This window comes from Jatropha curcas, chromosome 9, assembly GCF_041381405.1.
Source record: "Jatropha curcas cultivar XTBG-Jc1 chromosome 9, XTBG_Jcur_1.0, whole genome shotgun sequence".
NCBI classification, from domain to species: Eukaryota; Viridiplantae; Streptophyta; class Magnoliopsida; order Malpighiales; family Euphorbiaceae; genus Jatropha; species Jatropha curcas.
In genome coordinates this window covers 24834346-24853052 of record NC_143159.1, presented here as the reverse complement: position 1 = coordinate 24853052, position 18707 = coordinate 24834346, and the positions used below count along the sequence as shown (strand labels likewise).

General features: G+C 36.3%; 1 protein-coding gene and 2 long non-coding RNA genes across 3 annotated transcripts; 2 read left to right on the top strand and 1 right to left on the bottom strand.

Moving 5' to 3' along the window:
- Positions 1-4906: 4906 nt before the first annotated feature.
- On the top strand, positions 4907-5521 carry LOC149493889 (uncharacterized). The gene is made up of 3 exons (XR_016322718.1): positions 4907-5064; positions 5147-5257; positions 5484-5521. It is a non-coding gene; the product is annotated as an uncharacterized LOC149493889 (long non-coding RNA).
- Positions 5522-5605: 84 nt separating this feature from the next.
- Positions 5606-15133, top strand: LOC105640246 (aspartate--tRNA ligase 2, cytoplasmic). The gene is made up of 7 exons (XM_089726382.1): positions 5606-5626; positions 7275-7565; positions 7648-7758; positions 7985-8038; positions 14396-14475; positions 14569-14684; positions 14919-15133. Exons 1-7 carry the CDS (start codon positions 5606-5608, stop codon positions 15131-15133), a joined length of 888 nt encoding a protein of 295 aa, XP_089582508.1.
- A 2255-nt stretch (positions 15134-17388) lies between these two features.
- On the bottom strand, positions 17389-18500 carry LOC149493888 (uncharacterized). Its single transcript, XR_016322707.1, has 3 exons — positions 17906-18500; positions 17728-17814; positions 17389-17616 (listed from the first exon to the last, which is right to left on the bottom strand). It is a non-coding gene; the product is annotated as an uncharacterized LOC149493888 (long non-coding RNA).
- Positions 18501-18707: the final 207 nt, after the last annotated feature.

Genomic DNA, 18707 nt, shown 5'->3' with positions numbered 1-18707 from the left:
AGAGCAGTGTAGAGCTGTGTCAGGCATAAACTCCAATTGCCCTCTCCTTCTACTCCTGACCTATCCCTTTCTCTCTCTCTCTAGCATGTATTTTCTTTTTGTTGAATTTTTTTTATTGTCAATAATTGGCATTTCTACTTGCTAAACATCCTTCTGAGACAAGTTGTATCAATGTGCAGATATTTAGGATATTTTTAAAATCAGAAGACTTTCGTGAAATACACACGCCAAAGTTGATTGCTGGCTCTAGTGAAGGCGGTTCTGCAGTATTTAAGCTGGACTACAAATGGCAACCTGCATGTTTGGCACAATCAGTTAAATTTCACAATTTCATTCTATATCAACTTACTGTTACAAGGAATGACCTCTCTAATATATAATACATCAGTTCCTAAACTATAGGAGATAAACAACGTAAAAGAAGGAGGATTACACAAATCAAGTATATCAGATATTCTAAGGATATACATTCTCTAAATACAAAAAAAAAAAACAAATCTATCTCTTTAATAGACAAATCTCAACACTTCCCCTCAAGTTGGTGAATGAATATCCCACATTCCCAACTTGTCACGACATTTTAAGAAAATCTGACTTGTCACTGCTTGAGTAAGAATGTCTGCTAATTGGTTTTCAGACTGAATCTTATGAACCTTTAAGGCATTATTATCCAGCTTTTCCTTGATAAAAAATCTATCTACCTCCACGTGTTTCATCCCGTCATGTTGTATAGGATTATGGGCAATATCACATGCTGCTTTGTTATCACAGTACAAGCTAATTGGACGAGCAGATGCAAATCCTAAATCTCCAAGAAGAAGATTTATCCATAATCCTTCACAAAGTCCAAGTACAACTCCTCTAAGTTCAGCTTCAGCAGACGATCTAGCTACCACATTCTGTTTCTTACTTCTCCATGTGACAAGATTCCCTTCTATGAATGTAAAATATCCAGATGTAGATTTTCTATCACCAATGTCACCTGCCCAATCAGCATCTGTGTAAATTTGAATTTCTTGCTCAGTTGAGTTTTTCCGGAACAAAATTCCCTTTCCTGGTGCAGCTTTTATGTACCTCAAGATATGTGTTACTGCATCCATATGTTGTTTACCCGGATTATGCATAAATTGACTGATCGTACTCAAAGCATATGCTAAATCTGGCCTTGTATGTGAGAGATACATCAATTTCCCTACCAATCTCTGAAATTGTCCTTTGTCAGTTGGAGTTTGATCTTCTTCCACACACAACTTCAATCCTCCTTCTATTGGAGTATTTGCTGGTTTACATCCTGTCATTCCTGTCTCCTTCAACAAATCCAATGCATATTTTCGTTGGTTCAAGAAGATTCCTGCTTTTGATCTTGAAACCTCAATTCCTAGGAAGTATTTTAAACAACCAAGATCCTTCATTTCGAAATCTCTTGATAAATGTTCTTGCAACCTTCTTCTTTCTTCCGGATCATCTCCTGTAACTATCATATTATCGACATAAATAATGAGCGCTGTAATTTTTCCATTGTTCCTTTTAAAGAATAAAGTGTGCTCTTGGTTACTCTGTCGATAACCGAAAGTTGTCATTGATTGTGTGAACCTTCTGAACCAGGCTCGTGGTGATTGCTTCAAACCATACAGTGCCCTTTTTAATTTACAAACCTTTGTGCCTTTTGAATTTTCATTCAAGCATCCTTCTGGCAAATCCATATAAACCTCCTCAGATAGTTCTCCGTGTAAGAAAGCATTCTTCACGTCAAATTGTTTTAATGGCCAGTCTCGATTTGCCGCTAATGACAGCAAAACTCGAACAATATTCATCTTGGCAATTGGAGCAAATGTCTTCGTATAATCAATACCATATGATTGAGTATATCCCTTTGCAACTAATCTCGCCTTGAGCCTTTCAATGGAACCGTCTGCATTATACTTTATTGTATATACCTAACGACAGCCTACAGGTTTCTTTCCGGCTGGACATTCAACCACATCCCATGTTTTATTCTTTTGTAAGGACTTCATTTCTTCATTCATCGCTTCCTTCCATCTTGGATCAGCTAGAGCCTCCTGTACACTATTAGGAATTGATACACTAGACAATTGATTCATAAATGCAATGTTTGATGTAGACAAATTAGAGGTAAAATTAATCATAGGGTACTTGGCTTTATTAGAAAGTTCAGGTTCATAGGTAGCCTTTGGAATACCTCCAGTACTGCGATTTGGCAGCTTTCTTCTTGATATGACTATCTATTGGGAGGACGATTAGTTTGGTGTGTCTTCATGTTCCACTTCGTCCGTATGATTCGGTTCAAGCACTTCTTCTGTATGATCTGGCTCATGCTCCACTTCGTCCGTGGGATTCGATTCAAGCATTTCTTCCGTATGATCTGGTTCAAGCACTTCTTCTTCCGTGTGATTAGGTACAAGAAAAATTGATTTGCTTTTACTGTTACTTTCACTTTCATCATATACAAGAGTTTGAACTTCATCATGGCACTTCCCCTGAATTTCAGGCTCTTGTCTGAAAAACATAACATTTTCATGGAATACAACATCCATAGTAACAAACATCCTACTTGTTTGAGGATTATAGCATCGATATCCCTTTTGATGAGGAGGATAGCCAAGAAACACACATTTCTCAGCTCGCGGTGCTAGTTTACTCCGTTCCCTTTTAGACAAATGAACATAGGCTACACATCCAAACACCCGAGGAGTTAAATCTGCAATTTTAGGACTTACTACAGTATCCATCAGACATTTAATTGGTGTGCTATATTCAAGGGTCTTGGAGGGACTCCGATTGATACAGTAGACCGCATATGAAAGCGCTTCACCCCAATAACATGCCGGCATTTGAGCTTCAATTAGAGCAGCCCTGACTACTTCTAACAAATGACGATTTTTTCGTTCTGCTACTCCATTCTGCTATGGAGTATTAGGGCAGGTGCGTTGGTGAATAATTCCTCGATCCGCTAAAAAAGATTGAAGTTCTGACTACATGTATTCTCCTCCATTATCACTTCTCAAAACTTGAACCTTTCCTTTATACTGTGTTTCAATCATTTTGCAAAATGTTTTAAATAACTTGCCAACTTCACTCTTGGATTTCATCATGCAAAGCCAGGTCATTCTTGTACAATCATCAATAAATGTAACAAACCACTGTGATCCTCCTAAAGTTGAAATTTTAGACGGACCCCATACATCTGAATGAATAATCATAAAAGGCAATGGACTTTTATTTGAATTTGAAGGAAACGATGTTCTATGACTCTTTGCAAGTTCACAAACATCACAATACAAAGATGAAATGTTTATATCTAAAAAATGATCTGAAAACAGCCTTTTAATATAACCAAATGATAAATGTCCTAGACGTCGATGCCACAACTGAATATCTCCTTCATTATTTGAATCAACTGCTAAAGATCTCCCCAATCTGTCTGAGTCTTTTTTTTCAGATCCAAATAATATAGTCTTCCTCGTCTAATACCACACCCAATCGTCCTCCTTGTTCGAATATCCTTAAACACACAAGAGTCAAGCCAAAAAATCACAACACATAATAAAGCTTTGGTTATTTGGGAGACAGATAAAAGATTGTATTTTAAGGATGGAACAACAAGAACAGTATCAAGATTTAATTCATGTGAAAGAGTAACAGTTCCTTGGCCAATGATAGAGGATTCTCTGCCATCTGCAGTGGATATATTTGATAAAGATGAGTGTTTAAGATTTTTAATTTGTCTAGCATCAAATGTTACATGATCAGTGCAAGCAGAATCAATTATCCATGTCCTATTTAAAGTTTTTAAAGTGCAAGCCTTACCACCTTGATCATCACTTCCTGTGGTTGTGGCCAATGCTTTGCTTTCATCAGCAGTAGTAACAGCCAGCGCAGGGGGTGCTTTAGACTTTCTCCTAGGTGCTTTGTTGTGATCCCACCATTCAGGATACCCTATAATCTCAAAGCAACGTTCTTTGGTGTGGCCGGGATTATTACACTGAGTACATGTGTAATTATTCTGTTTGGAGCCCCTGAATTGTTTTGTGCGGTTCTTTGCTATCAAGACAGTAGCATCATCGTTTGATGTCTCTATTTTGAGAGTTGTACGACGTAAAGTTTCCCTTCTGATCAAAGCATAGCACTCTTCCAAGTCAGGTACAATATCCTTTCTTAGAATTTCTCCTCGGACTTGTTCTAGATCATCATCTAATCCAGCTAAGAAGATATGTACTCTCAGCCTTTCAGTAGACTTGTCATACAACTCCACATCTCCAGGGTCCTTCATAACAATCTTGTCACGATGGTCCAATTCCCTAAAGATCTCAATCAGTTCACCATAGTATTCTGTTAGGGGTCGACTTCTCTGTCTTGCTGCAAAGGCCCTTTGATTCAAAGCAAATACTTGCAGTTCATCACTTCCATCATAGAAGGCTTTAGACAACGCTTCCCATATTCCTCGAGCTGTAGGTAACCTGAGATATCTCTTCATGATTTCTGGTTTCATAGACATCAAGAGCCATCTCTTGACCTTTTGATTTGCACCATACCATGCTTCATATTCTGGATCTTCCTCTGACGGTGGATCCTTCTTCCCTCTAATAAACGAGAGTTTCTCTCGTTCAACGATGTGCATTTCCATTAGTTGTGACCACCTGAGCAGGAGTTGATTTAGAGATATCCGTCATTGTTACAGATTTGACAATTTCAGAGACAATTCCTCTGCTCTGATACCCAGTTAAATTTCACAATTTCATTCTATATCAACTTACTGTTACAAGGAATGACCTCTCTAATATATAATACATCAGTTCCTAAACTATAGGAGATAAACTATAGGATTCTTACAAAGAAGGAGGAGATAAACAAATCTATCTCTTTAATAGACAAATCTCAACACAATCACCTCAGCTTCACAAGCAAATGGCTATCTGTGGTGACTTGGAGCGTGGGTTTGAGATTGGTCCTGTTTTCAGAGCAGAGGATTCTTACACTCATAGGCATCTCTGTGAGTTTGTTGGTCTTGATGTTGAAATGGAGATTAAAATGCACTATTTTGAGGTAGGTTCGTCTCTTTTTTGCCTGGCATTAGCTCTTAATGCTGTTCAGTATTTTGCGGTTAAATTAAGTTTTCTTTATGCAGGTAATGGATATTGTTGATCGATTATTTGTCTCGATATTCGACTATTTGAATGAGAACTGCAAGAAGGAACTTTAGGCTATTCGAAGGCAATATCCCTTTGAACCGTTAAAGGTCAACATTCTTGGCAACTTCCAGAATTATCACTGCTTTTTTTTTTTTTTTTAATGATATTTGATTGGTAATTACTAGTATCATTGGGAATCTAAGAATTGTAACTTTATGAGCATTAGATCTCCCTTTGGAAAGAATTAACAAGTGCAACTTCCTGAACATCAAAATTACAATGGCCACAATCCCTAATGATAAATCTGATTGTTGACACTTTCTCAATATGCAGTACCTGCGAAAGACTCTACGACTAAGATTTGAAGAAGGATGCATAGTATTTGATAAATCTGATTATCAAATTTACTTATGTATCGAGTCAAAACGTTATTTAGTGGATAAATAGTTGCACAAATGTACATGTCCATGCTTTGTGTATTTTACTTATGTTAATTATTTTAATAATGCATAGTATCACCATAATCTCCTAAAGAATTGATCTGTGAAAAATGGAGTTAAGGAAAAAATAGCTGGCATATATCTTTCCTACTCTTACTCTGGCGAACATCTTCAGCATGTTTATAGCCTATTTGTTCTACAAATTAACATCATCTAGTACCTCAGAATCACTTCTGAGTATGTCTTTTTATTTTCTTTTTTAGTTTGAAAGTTTTTATTGCTGTTGGGGATTTCTACATTTGGACTTTTCATGTAACGAGCAGAACTTCATTTTTTACTTCTGATTAAATTATTTAATTTCAGTAAATCTATTTTCGTTGCTTCTTCCTCCCTGCCTTGTAGTGTCTTTTGGTGGTTTTATATATTTGAACCAGGCATATCCAATATATTTGCTATACGATCTTTCTTATTCTAATTTTTGAACCAGGCATATCCGATATGTTTGCTGTACAATCTTTATCTTCATCTTTAAGGCATGCAATATCAAGAAGTATTTCTTTCTCATTCTCTTTCAGTCCATAACTTCTCAATATTTTATTTATTTTTTCATCAGATTTACCTTTCAATTTCTCCAACTCATCTTCTCATTCTAATATGCTCTTTCCATTTCAATTAGAGCCTAAAACTTTAACAGCTAATGGAATGCCTTGAGCATATTTAACCACCCTCCTAGAATCTTCCACGTAGTCATTTCTTGGAATATTTTTTTTGAAGGCATGTAAAATTTTAAACAAGAAAGCTGTAAGCTTCATAGTTAGTAAATTCTTGAACTTCATATATTTTAGTGCCAATGTTCTTGACTAGTCATCTGTTTCTAATAGTCAAAATTAGTCTACTCCCTGGAGTAGTTCTTTTGAATAAAAATATAATTTTGTTTTCACAAATATTTTTTCCTGCTACCATCTTTCTCATATTGTTTAATTCCTTTTCTTTTTGATGACTTGAAATTTGTATAATGGCTTGGTTGGCTGAAAGAAATTGGTTGAGATTATGAATTGCCTTTCGAATGATCCAATATTGTATAAATATATGATTACTATGTGTTTGATCATGTAATAAAAAGGCCCCCTGCTTCAGTATCCTGGTCATTTGTTCTTGAGACTAATTTGTACTTTACTATTGTTTTATGTAAATAATCAAATCATTAGTTCACAAAAAACTTAGTGAATGAAACATTTTTTTTTTTGTTTTTAATTCCAGGGTGATCCCTTTGTGTAGCGCATTTGGATTTTCTTTCTCTCCTGAAAATACAAATATAAAAATGTGATCATCTTTCATGAGCTTCGTACTTTTAATCTTCTTCTTTATCTAATTTGTTATCTTATAAAAGTCTCTGATCATGTTTATATTCAGAAACACAAGCAGTTGTGCACTTAAAAAACAGAGCTGATATTTTGTCCCATATTTCATTAATCTCTATTGTTGGTAGTGAATATGCTAGAGCAGTAGAGCTCTATGTGTCAGGCTTAAACTCCATGCCCTCTCCTTCTACCCCTGATCGATCCCTCTCTCCCTCCTCTCTCTCACACACACGCGCGCGTACTCCTTTTTTTTTTTTTTTGGTTAATGACTGGCATTTCTACTTGCTAAACATCCTTCTGAAACAAGTTGTATCAATGTGTAGATATTTAGGACATTTTTAAAATCAGAAGACTTTCGTGAAATACACACTCCAAAGTTGATTGCTGGCTCTAGTGAAGGTGGTTCTGCAGTATTTAAGCTGGACTACAAAGGACAAGCTGCATGTTTGGCACAGTCACCTCAGCTTCACAAGCAAATGGCTATCTGTGGTGACTTTGAGCGTGTGTTTGAGATTGGTCCTGTTTTCAGAGCAGAGGACTCTTACACTCATAGGCATCTCTGTGAGTTTGTTGGTCTTGATGTTGAAATGGAGATTAAAAGGCACTATTTTGAGGTAGGTTCGTCTCTTTTTTGCCTGGCATTAGCTCTTAATACTGTTTAGTGTTTTGCGGTTAAATTAAGTTTTCTTTATGCAGGTAATGGATGTTGTTGATCGATTATTTGTCTCCATATTCGACTATTTGAATGAGAACTGCAAGAAGGAACTTGAGGCTATTCGAAGGCAATATCCCTTTGAACCGTTAAAGGTCAACATTCTTGGCAACTTCCAGAATTATCATTGCTTTTTTTTTTTTTTTTTATGATATTTGATTGGTAATTGCTAGTATCATTGAGAATCTAAGAATTGTAACTTTGTGAGCATTAGATCTCCCTTTGGAAAGAATTAATAAGTGCAACTTCCTGAACATCAAATTTACAATGGCCAAAATCCCTCATGATAAATCTGATTGTTGACATTTTCTCAATATGCAGTGCCTGCGAAAGACTCTACGACTAAGATTTGAAGAAGGGATCCAAATGCTCAAGGTAAGTGGATAAATAGTTGCACAAATTAACATGTCCATGCTTTGTGTATTGATAAGTGTTATTTTTATAGTATTTTTATTGTGATTTTGATTAAAATTTCTATTACTTTTAATTTATTTAAATTAGTTTTTATGTAATATTGATATATTTTTATTTAAAAGCTTCCTTAAAACATAACTCACTTGATTCTGAGGAAAAATGTAGGGTTTTGCAAGAAAAGGACAAAAATGAGGTAAAAATTCATTAAGCACGCCCGTGCTACAGTAGCACGCCCGTGCTACAGTGCCCGTGCTACAGTGCCCGTGCTGTCATTACATAAGACTTCCAGAGGAGTGCACGCCCCAGACCGTGCTAATCAGCACGCCCGTGCTACAGTGCCCGTGCTAATCAGCACGCCCGTGTTGTTATTGCATAAGACTTCCAAAGGAGTGCACGCCCGTGCCAAGCAAGGAATCCTAAACTTAGTCAAAAGTTGCCAACCAACTTCCACCAATTTATGGAGCCAATCTTGGACAACTTTCCTCACATGCAAACCAAGGTCCAATCTATGCACATGGGTAAGTCATGATTGAAGAACATGGAGACCTAAAAGGGAGCTTTACAACCTAACAAAAGAAGACTTTGATCATTAAACCATGTGGAATCCTATCTCAAAGAAGTCTTGAAAAAGAAGAGTAGAGTTCATCCCACACGTTATTCCCAATCCATCTCACACACTACACTCCACTCTTTCTTTCTCTCATTTTATAGTCTTGTACATAGTTTTATTTTCTTTAGAAGTTAAGTATTCAAGAGTTGTGCAAAGTTTCAAGGAAGCCATCCAAGCAATTCATCACTAGTTCTTATTTCTAAACTCTTAATCTTGTTTATTTCTTTCATTATCTTTATTGATTATGGAATATTTATCAAGTATTGTTGAGTTTTATTTAAGTACTATGTGTAACTAAACTCTTATACTAGGGGGTTTGATGTAGCTTAATCTCTTTTTCAATTTATGCAATTAGATTTATTTTTCCTTATTCAAGTTATGATTTATTAATGAACTTAATGCTTCTAGGCAGAATTTTCCCCTAGATTGATTTATTTCAATTATCACTATTGGAAGAAGGATCTTTGATATGAAAAGGTTAATAAAACACATGAGAATAATAACTTGATGCGGAAGCTATACGGTTTGACTCATGGGGGGTTTTCATAAGTTAATGACCTTAGGTTATGAATTCACCAAACAAACCATAAAACTTAATGATTTAATTCATGTTTGATTGCGCTATTGGAAGATAGGTAATTAGACCGGGTTAAAATAGCTAACAATACATCAGGAGAGCTTGTTAGTGATTTTTGGGTTGTTTCCCCTACTTGAATAATTAAATTGATCAATGAACTAATGAAATAAATTGGATAGAGTTAAGTGAAATCAAAACCCCTAGTAATTTTACTTCCTTGATTTCTTTAATCAATAATTGCTTGCTTAACTTCTTATTTTTACTTGTTAAATTTAATTTCTACAAACAATTTCCTCAATCATCGTTTAAATAATAACAAGATAACATAATTTTGGTACTTAGATTACAATCCCTGTGGATACGATACTCTACTCATCATATATTACTTGTGGCGATTCGTACACTTGCGAAATAAGCTGTCATGTATTTTACTTTTGTTAATTATTTTAATAATACATAGTATCACCATAATCTCCTAAAGAATTGATCTGTGAAAAATGGAGTTAAGGAAAAAATAGCTGGCATATATCTTTTCTACTCTTACTCTGGCCAACATCTTCTGCATGTTTATAGCCTATTTGTTCTACAAATTAACATCATCTAGTACCTCAGAATCACTTCTGAGTATGTCTTTTTATTTTCTTTTTTAGTTTGAAAGTTTTTATTGCTGTTGGGGATTTCTACATTTGGACTTCTCATGTAACGAGCAGAACTTCATTTTTTACTTCTGATTAAATTATTTAATTTCAGTAAATCTATTTTCGTTGCTTCTTCCTCCCTGCCTTGTAGTGTCTTTTGGTGGTTTTATATACAGATATTTAGTAAGTTTAGAAATTAAATATCATGTTTATACACGAAACTGATGCAAAATTAGGTTTGGTTGTGTTGATCAATTTGATGGGAGATGCAGATTTCAGATCAGATGGTCTCACAATTGATTAATTATCCATCTCAAAAGTCAGTACCAAATTTATCTAGCGTTTTATAGTTATAGATGGATTTGAAACACTTCCCCTGCATTTGTTTTCCATCTCGAGTGTTTTCCATCCATGTCTGTGCTCTGTTTATTGGAGTGCATTGATGTATATTTGAGAAATAGTTTGGCTGTGATGGTGCTTGACAAGAATAAAGCATTTGGCAATTAATATAGTTGATCTTTAAATGCGAGATGGTTAATATTCGTTATAAGACCACTGCATTATCACTTGTGCTGGTTGGAAAGTTTTGCAAGTTTTATAGTTGTGCCTGTTGTGGTTGTGTGCCCACTCAAGTGGGACCCACGAACTAAAGTTAAAAACGGAAGGAAGTAAAGTTGGCTGCAAAACGTGTTATGTGTGAAAGTAAGAAAGAAATAGGAGCAGCCAGTTCAACAGTGATGGCTTTGAATTGGTGTACATGGGCGGTGACTTGAATAAGTTGTACACGGCTCATTAAACGTGTTAACCTGCCTATAAATAGAGGCAGAGGCAGAACACACAATACACACCAGAAAATGAGAGAAAATGTAGCTAGCGAGAGTTATCTCGTTTTAGGAAGGGTTTCCTAAAACGAGGGGAGAGAAAAATAGTAAGGAAATTATTTTGGAGTGTTTTTGGGAAACACTGTGAGTGCCACTATTTTTATATTACTCTCTGTGTACCTACTATTGTTAATAGTGGAAGAATGATTCGGAGTTTGTCCCGTGGACGTAGCCCTAAACAGTTGAGGGTGAACCACGTAAATTTCTGTGTCACAAGTTTACTTTTCCGCTGCGATAATTTTTTCTTAATTGGTCGAAAGGGCCCAACGAGTGGTATCAGAGCTGATGCCCAACAACTGGTATCAGAGCTGATTCCTAACAAGTGGTATCAGAGCTGAAGGTTTCGGCAGGTCCAGCCGGTCAGATAGCGGTACTGGATCCGTGGATATATTTTGAAAATAAATATACCACACGACGAGAAAATTACGTCGAGTCCATTGGTGCAGTCCGTTCGAAAAGACGTTGCAGAATCGACTTAGTGATGAATAGTAAAATAGTAACTCGCGGTTGATGGTGAATAGTTACTATTGGCGTTACTGTTGCTAAGCCCACTGTTAAGCCCAGCCCTATTTCACGTATAGTACTATTCACGTGTATGGTTACTATTTACGTATACAGTTACTATTCATATATACTGGTACTATTCACGGAGTCAGACTCGAGTGGGAGCAATGGCCGCAGATGAAGGAAAGTTGAAAATTAAAAAAATTCGACGATGCAGATAGGATTATCTGTATCATAAAGGTCTTTTCAAACCTCTCTTCAGAACGAAGCGAGAAGCTATGAAGGAAGAAGATTGGAATCTTCTAGACAGACAAGCACTTCGGGTTATTCGTTTAAACGCTCTCCCGTAATGCCACCTTCAACATAGTAAAAGAAAAGACTGGACAAGAGACATAACACAGTTGCCAGCGACTCAGAGCAGAGTGGGCTAGTGTTTGTAGAGGTGGACAATAGACATAACACAGTGACCAGCAACTCAGAATAGAGTGGGCCAGTGTTTTGCAGATGTGGATGTTATCTCAGAAAGTCCAGTGGCCAGCGACTCAAAGCAGAGTGGGCCAGTGTTTGCAGAGGTGGACAATAGACATAACACAGTGGCCAGCGACTCAGAGTAGAGTGGGCCAGTGTTTGCAGAGGTGGACAAGAGGCATAACACAGTTGCCAGCTACTCAGAGCAGAGTGGGCTAGTGTTTGTAGTGGTTGACAATAGACATAACACAGTGGCCAGAGACTCAGAGCAGAGTGGGCTAGTGTTTGTAGAGGTGGACGATATCTCAGAAAGTCCAGTGGCGAGCGACTCAGAGCAGAGTGGACCAGTGTTTGTAGAGGTGGACGATATCTCAGAAAGTCCAGTGGCCAGCGACTCAGAGTAGAGTGGGCCAGTGTTTGCAGAGGTGGACAAGAGGCATAACACAGTTGCTAACTACTCAGAGCAGAGTGGGCTAGTGTTTGTAGAGGTGGACAATAGACATAACACAGTGGCCAGCGACTCATAGTAGAGTGGGCCAGTGTTTTGCAGATGTGGATGATATCTCAGAAAGTCCAGTGGCCAGCGACTCAGAGCAGAGTGGGCTAGAGTTTGCTGAGGTGGACGATATCTCAAAAAGTCCAATGGCCAGTGACTCAGAGTTGAGTGGGCCAATGTTTGCAGAGGTGAATGATATCTCAGAAAGTCCACAGTGGCCAGCGACTCAGAGCAGAGTGGGCCATTTTTTGCAAAGGTGGACGACAGACATAACACAGTTGCCAGCGACTCAGAGCAGAGTGGGCAGTGTTTGCAAAGGTGGACAACAGACATAACAAAGTTTCCAGCGACTCAGAGTAGAGTGGGCAAGTGTTTGCAGAGGTGGATGGCAGACATAACACGGTGGCCAGCGACTCAGAGCAGAGGGGGCTAGTGTTTGAAGAGGTGGACGATATCTCAGAAAGTCCAGTGGCCAGCGACTCAGAGCAGAGTGGGCCAGTGTTTGCAGAGGTGGACAAGAGACATAACACAGTTGTCAGCAACTCAGAGCAAAGTGGGCAAGTGTTTGCAGAGGTGGACGACAGATATAACACGGTTGCCAGTGACTCAGAGTAGAGTGGGCCAGTGTTTGCTGAGGTGGACGATATCTCAGAAATATACATGGAGTAGTCAGAGGGTTTCGTAGAAAAAGAGGATTGTGTTTGCAAACTGAAGAAGAGCTTATACGGCTTGAAGCAGGCACTGAGACAGTGTTACAAGAAGTTTGAGTCTGTTATGGGGGAGCATGGCTATAGAAAGACTACTTCAGATCACTGTGTTTCTATAAAGAAATTCTCTAATGATGACTACATTTTTTTGCTCTATGTGGTTGATATGTTGATTGTTGGTCAGAATTACTAGCTTGAAGAAACAGCTAAGTAAGTCTTTTGCTATGAAAGACTTGGGACAAGCAAAACAGATTCTTGGCATGAAGATTACAAGGAATCAAAGAGCCAAGAAATTATGGTTGTCATAGGAGAAGTACATTGAGAAAGTACTTCAAAGGTTTAGAATGGAGAACGCAAAAGCGGTTAGTTGCCTCTTACTAATCACTTTAAATTAAGTTCTAAACAGTGCCCTTCTACGGATGGAGAGAAGGAAGAATGGAAAAGGTTCCATATGCTTCAGCAGTTAAAAGCTTGATGAATGCCATGGTTTGTACACGGCCAGACATTGCTCACTCAGTTGGAGTAGTGAGTCGGTTTCTTTGAAATCCTGGAAAGGAACATTGGACTGCAGTGAAGTGGATTTTCAGGATATCCAATCACATTTGCAAGGGGAGCTGTGTCGTGGCAATCAAGATTACAGAAGTATGTTGCTCTGTTAACAACTGAGGCACAAGGAGTTGCTGTGACTGAAGAAATTCTTGAATGAACTCGGAATTCATCAAGAACGGTATCAGATACTTTATGACAATCGAATACTGTCGGTTCGCTGCAAGGGTGATGGAGAGTATGGCTAACGTCCCCACTTGAGTGCGCAGGGGGAGATTTGTTGTGGTTGTGTGCCCACTCAAGTGGGACCCACGAACTAAAGTTAAAAATGGAAGGAAGTAAAGTTGGCTGCAAAACGTGTTATGTGTGAAAGTAAGAAAGAAATAGGAGCAGCCAGTTCAACAGTGATGACTTTGAATTGGTGTACATGGGCGGTGACTTGAATAAGTTGTACACGGCTCATTAAACGCGTTAACCTGCCTATAAATAGAGGCAGAGGCAGAACACACAATACACACCAGAAAACGAGAGAAAATGTAGCTAGCGAGAGTTATCTCGTTTTAGGAAGGGTTTCCTAAAACGAGGGGAGAGAAAAATAGTGAGGAAATTATTTTGGAGTGTTTTTGGGAAACACTGTGAGTGCCACTATTTTTATATTACTCTCTGTATACCTACTATTGTTAATAGTGGAAGAATGATTCGGAGTTTGTCCCGTGGACGTAGCCCTAAACAGTTGAGGGTGAACCACGTAAATTTCTGTGTGTCACAAGTTTACTTTTCCGCTGTGTTAATTTTCTCTTAATTGGCCGAAAGGGCCCAACGAGTGGTATCAGAGCTGATGCCCAACAACTGGTATCAGAGCTGATTCCTAACAATGCCTTCTTTGTGCAGGAAGCAGGAGTGGAAGTTGATCCTTTTGGGGACTTGAATACAGAAGCAGAGAGAAAATTGGGCCAGCTTGTTTTAGAGAAGTAATTCAATATTCTGTGATTTTCCATATTTCCTAAGCATTATTCCCTGCTTTAGAGAAAGCTAATGAGTGGACTATTTGCTTTTCATTATAGGTATGGGACTGAGTTTTACATTCTTCATCGCTATCCATTGGCTGTTAGGCCCTTCTACACCATGCCATGCTATGATGATGCAAAGTACAGCAACTCGTTTGATGTCTTTATTCGAGGTAGAGAGAGTGATTGTGCTGTGTCATTGTTTTATTTATATTTCAAGGTTCTGTTAGATCTGGCATATTGTGATAAATCATAATTTGAGTTTTCCTTTGAAACCCCTTTGAAATATAATCACATGCTTTTGTAAATGGAGTGATCTATTGGTGATGCATGTACTTGCTTTTCCATTTGTAACTTCATCTTATTTGCTTGAGGGGATGTTATTTTATTTGTTCATCCGTCTTCAGGTGAGGAAATTATTTCGGGGGCTCAACGTATCCATGTACCAGAGTTGTTAGAAGAACGTGCAAAGGCCTGTGGTATTGATGTCAATACAATATCAACATACATTGATGCTTTCAGGTATTCTTTCTTTCATATTTTTCTCTTGATTATTTCAGTTGTGCTGTTGAGTGTTGACTTATTAGAAAATGATGGGCTTATCACTTTTTTGTTCGAGTAGTAAATTTTTGAAAAGTTTGTTTTGTCATTTTACTGCTCATAATTGTAGGTGATATGAAAAGGCAAATTTAAATTTAAAAGTGATAATAAGAACATAAATGCTTGAATTTCTATTAAAGTGCTCTAAATTTAAATTTTTATAATTAAGTGTATATTTAATGCCATTTTTCAAATAAAGTTATTTCTTGTTGTCAGTATGTTTTGGCTGCTTGTGTTCCCTTTTCTTTGAAATTCTCACTGATATGGAAATAGCAATCCCAGTTAGATGGGCATAGACACTCGTGTTTACTGTCTTTGTTCATATTGATTGAATTGATTCTCTATATTTGTCCAGTTGGGACTGTTGTTTGGCTTAAATTTAAGAGAAAATTGTCTGTATAAAATTGTCAGTGTGGCTAAACCACCTACTTTGAATTTTGTTTTTTTTAATTAATTGGTCCGAAGACCGTTTACTCGGAGTAGTAGTCAATTCTAACCTATTAGAATGTGTATTTAGAGTGATTCCTTATCTATAATCTATACTTTGTATATAAATATGAGAGTATACTATGAATAATAAGATTTTCGATATATATTTAATAAAATTTAGGATATCTTAAAATAATCTTAGTCATAATCAATTATAAAATTGTATTTTGTTAGTTGATCAAATATATTTATAAAAATTATTTTTTAAGCCAATCGTACGTGATTTAATTGTTTTCTCACTTATGTGAAGAGTGAGATGTCTCGAGTTCTATTTCTCTTGATCATAAGTGGTTTCACCAATTTGATGAGTCTATAGGAGAATTATTCTTAATACACTTGACCACAAGTATTATTTCAGCCTATCAAATTTCTTAATAAATTGAAAAAATATATTTTTTAACATAAATGCGGTAGATAATTAAGCGTTTTAACTACTAAATAATTTGTAAGAGTTTTATTTATTTAGCAAATTTCAAATTTCTTAGCTAGATGAGTTTTGCAAGAGTTTTATTCTTAACAATAATTTTTTATTTTTTTTTTTGTTACTAAATAATTTGTAACTACTATCATTTTAATTTAGTAAGATATTTATATCTCTATTGTAATAAATAAATGGCCTATTGATAATTAGGCATTTTTAATTTTCTTCATATTTTATTTTTCTTATATTTTAAATCTGTTTGACTTAAAAGAAAATAATGTTTAGGAAATTGAAAAAAAAAAACTAGAACTATATATTTCTATTTTGAATTCTAAGAATTTATGTGTATGTGCATATATTCTTTTCTCTGATGCATTAGGTAACTAATACTAATATTGTAGTTAAAGTGATTTCTATTATCAACGCTACAAGAAAATTGCCAAATAGCAACGAATTTTCCGTTTCAAAATGAGCCCTATCCGTTGCTAAAACTGTTTGTAACAGATCAAAAACGGATCGGGTCCGTGACGACTTGGGGCGTCCCTAAATCAGTTTAGAAATGATTTTAAATCCATTTCTATATGGCAATGGATACATCGTTGCTAGTTTTCCATAAATTCATTTCTATGTTCTGACCTCATAGCAACGAATTTCATTTCCGATCTATTACCATTCCATCTCTATATTAGTTTTTAAATCTGTTTCTCATCAGTCGCTAATCCATTGCTACTTACGTTTCTATTCATTTTTATCCGTTTTTGATATCCGTTTCTAACATTTAAGGAAAAGTATTTCTAAAATTTTACGTTGCTAAATCTGTTTCTAATTCCCTTGCTAAGTTATTTTCCGTTGCTAAATCCGTTTCTAATCATATAGTATTTTTCGGCCCCATTTCTATTTATCCAGTTGAAAAAATTCCGTAATTTTTAATATTTTAATCCTGCCCTATTTCTAATTTTTAAATTTATACATTTATAATGAAATTAATTAAAATCAAATAGAGAAAGTTAGCCTAACATTTAAATAATTTGAAGTATACATAAAATATCAAGACAACATAAATTTTTTCACAAATACAAACAATTGTAAGTCTCATAGCTACTGATAAACTTATATCTTTTAATACAAATTAACTAAAGTCTACCTAGATATTACCATCATCCTGAGCATTAGTGTGAGTATCTGAAGGAGTGCGTAATGAAAGATGCTGTGAAGTAGGAGCTGGCGGAACTGTAGGTGCGAAATGAGTGCGAACAAGCAACTTGCTGCTGCAATTTTTCCTGCATCAACTGTTGTTGCAATTGCAACTCCTGTTTATATCGCATCTCCAGCTCTTTCATTCGTTGATTTAACATCTCCTGAATTCGAGCATCAATATTTTCACCATCTTGTTCTTGAAGGAGAGATGTAGCAAAAGAGCTAGAGGTGCTGGAGTGACCAAATAAAACAGATGCTTGTGAACCGAGACCATATACTCGATGCTTCTTAACGCCGCCAACTTCTTGAAGGTGTATCTAAGTAGCGTCAACTAAGCGTGATTGACTAGATCCCTCTTCAGATTGAGATTCAGTTTGAACTTTAGATACAACAACCTCCTGAAAGAAATAAAAACATATAATGATAAGTACTTACACTTTAACTGCTGAAATATTAGAAGAATAATATTAATTTTCAATGATTGTCAATTTACAAATGTATTCTTGGACCTTGGTCCACGAATTGCCGATCCTTCTTTCTAGTGGTGTCACCGCTAAAACCTCATGTGGAAGTGAGGGTTTCCATAATTCAACCTCCTAAAATTTTACCATAGTTATTACCTTATCCTTGGAAAAATAAATAACTGAGCATTAAAATAATTTGCATTAAGGAAAAAAAAAAAAATACCAAACGTTTTGCGTGTACTGTGTGAGCGATAGAGCCTCCTATATGTCCTGAAGGACCAGCACCTGGGCCACCAGTCTCAGTAAGGCAACTCTTGGAACATTTTTCAGATTTTACTTTAAATTCAGGAGTCTCCCAATGAGGCTTCCAACTATTTCAAATATCATTTGGGATATATGATATATTTGGACTTATTCTTCCGCCATTTACCAAGCATGCCTCTATAGCGTTCTATAGCCTGCACTCCAAATTTTTTTACTGAGGCCTCAATCTCCCCATCCCACACATAATGTTTCTAAATTCATAAAGAACAAAAAAAAATATAGACACAAAATGTACAAGTCATATTATATAGTCTATTATTAATGTACAAGTCATATGATATCTTGAGGAAAATATAGTCCAAGGAAAGGAAAAGAATAGAGTATAACACCTTAAACTCTTACCAATATATGTTCTTTGTTTCTGGAGGCACAAACTTCCATTCATAACCAGCTAGATCCAATTTCTTTATGAAAGATTCAGTAATTTTGCTGGCAAAATTATATGGCTCCAAACTAAAACAAGTAAGAAGCAATCAATAGTTTTATGTACATAAAAAACCTTTATTTTGCAGAATCAAAATATATATACATAATAGAGTTTTTTAATATTTTATATTCTTACTTGTTTCCTACAAGTCGAAGGATTACTCGATTGCCTGTAGTTGTAGTGGAGGCAGTTGAGGATCCAATACCTTCAGTTGCAGTAGCAGGGGTAGATGATGATAATGGTGTACTTGTGACTGGTGTAGAACTAGATGGAC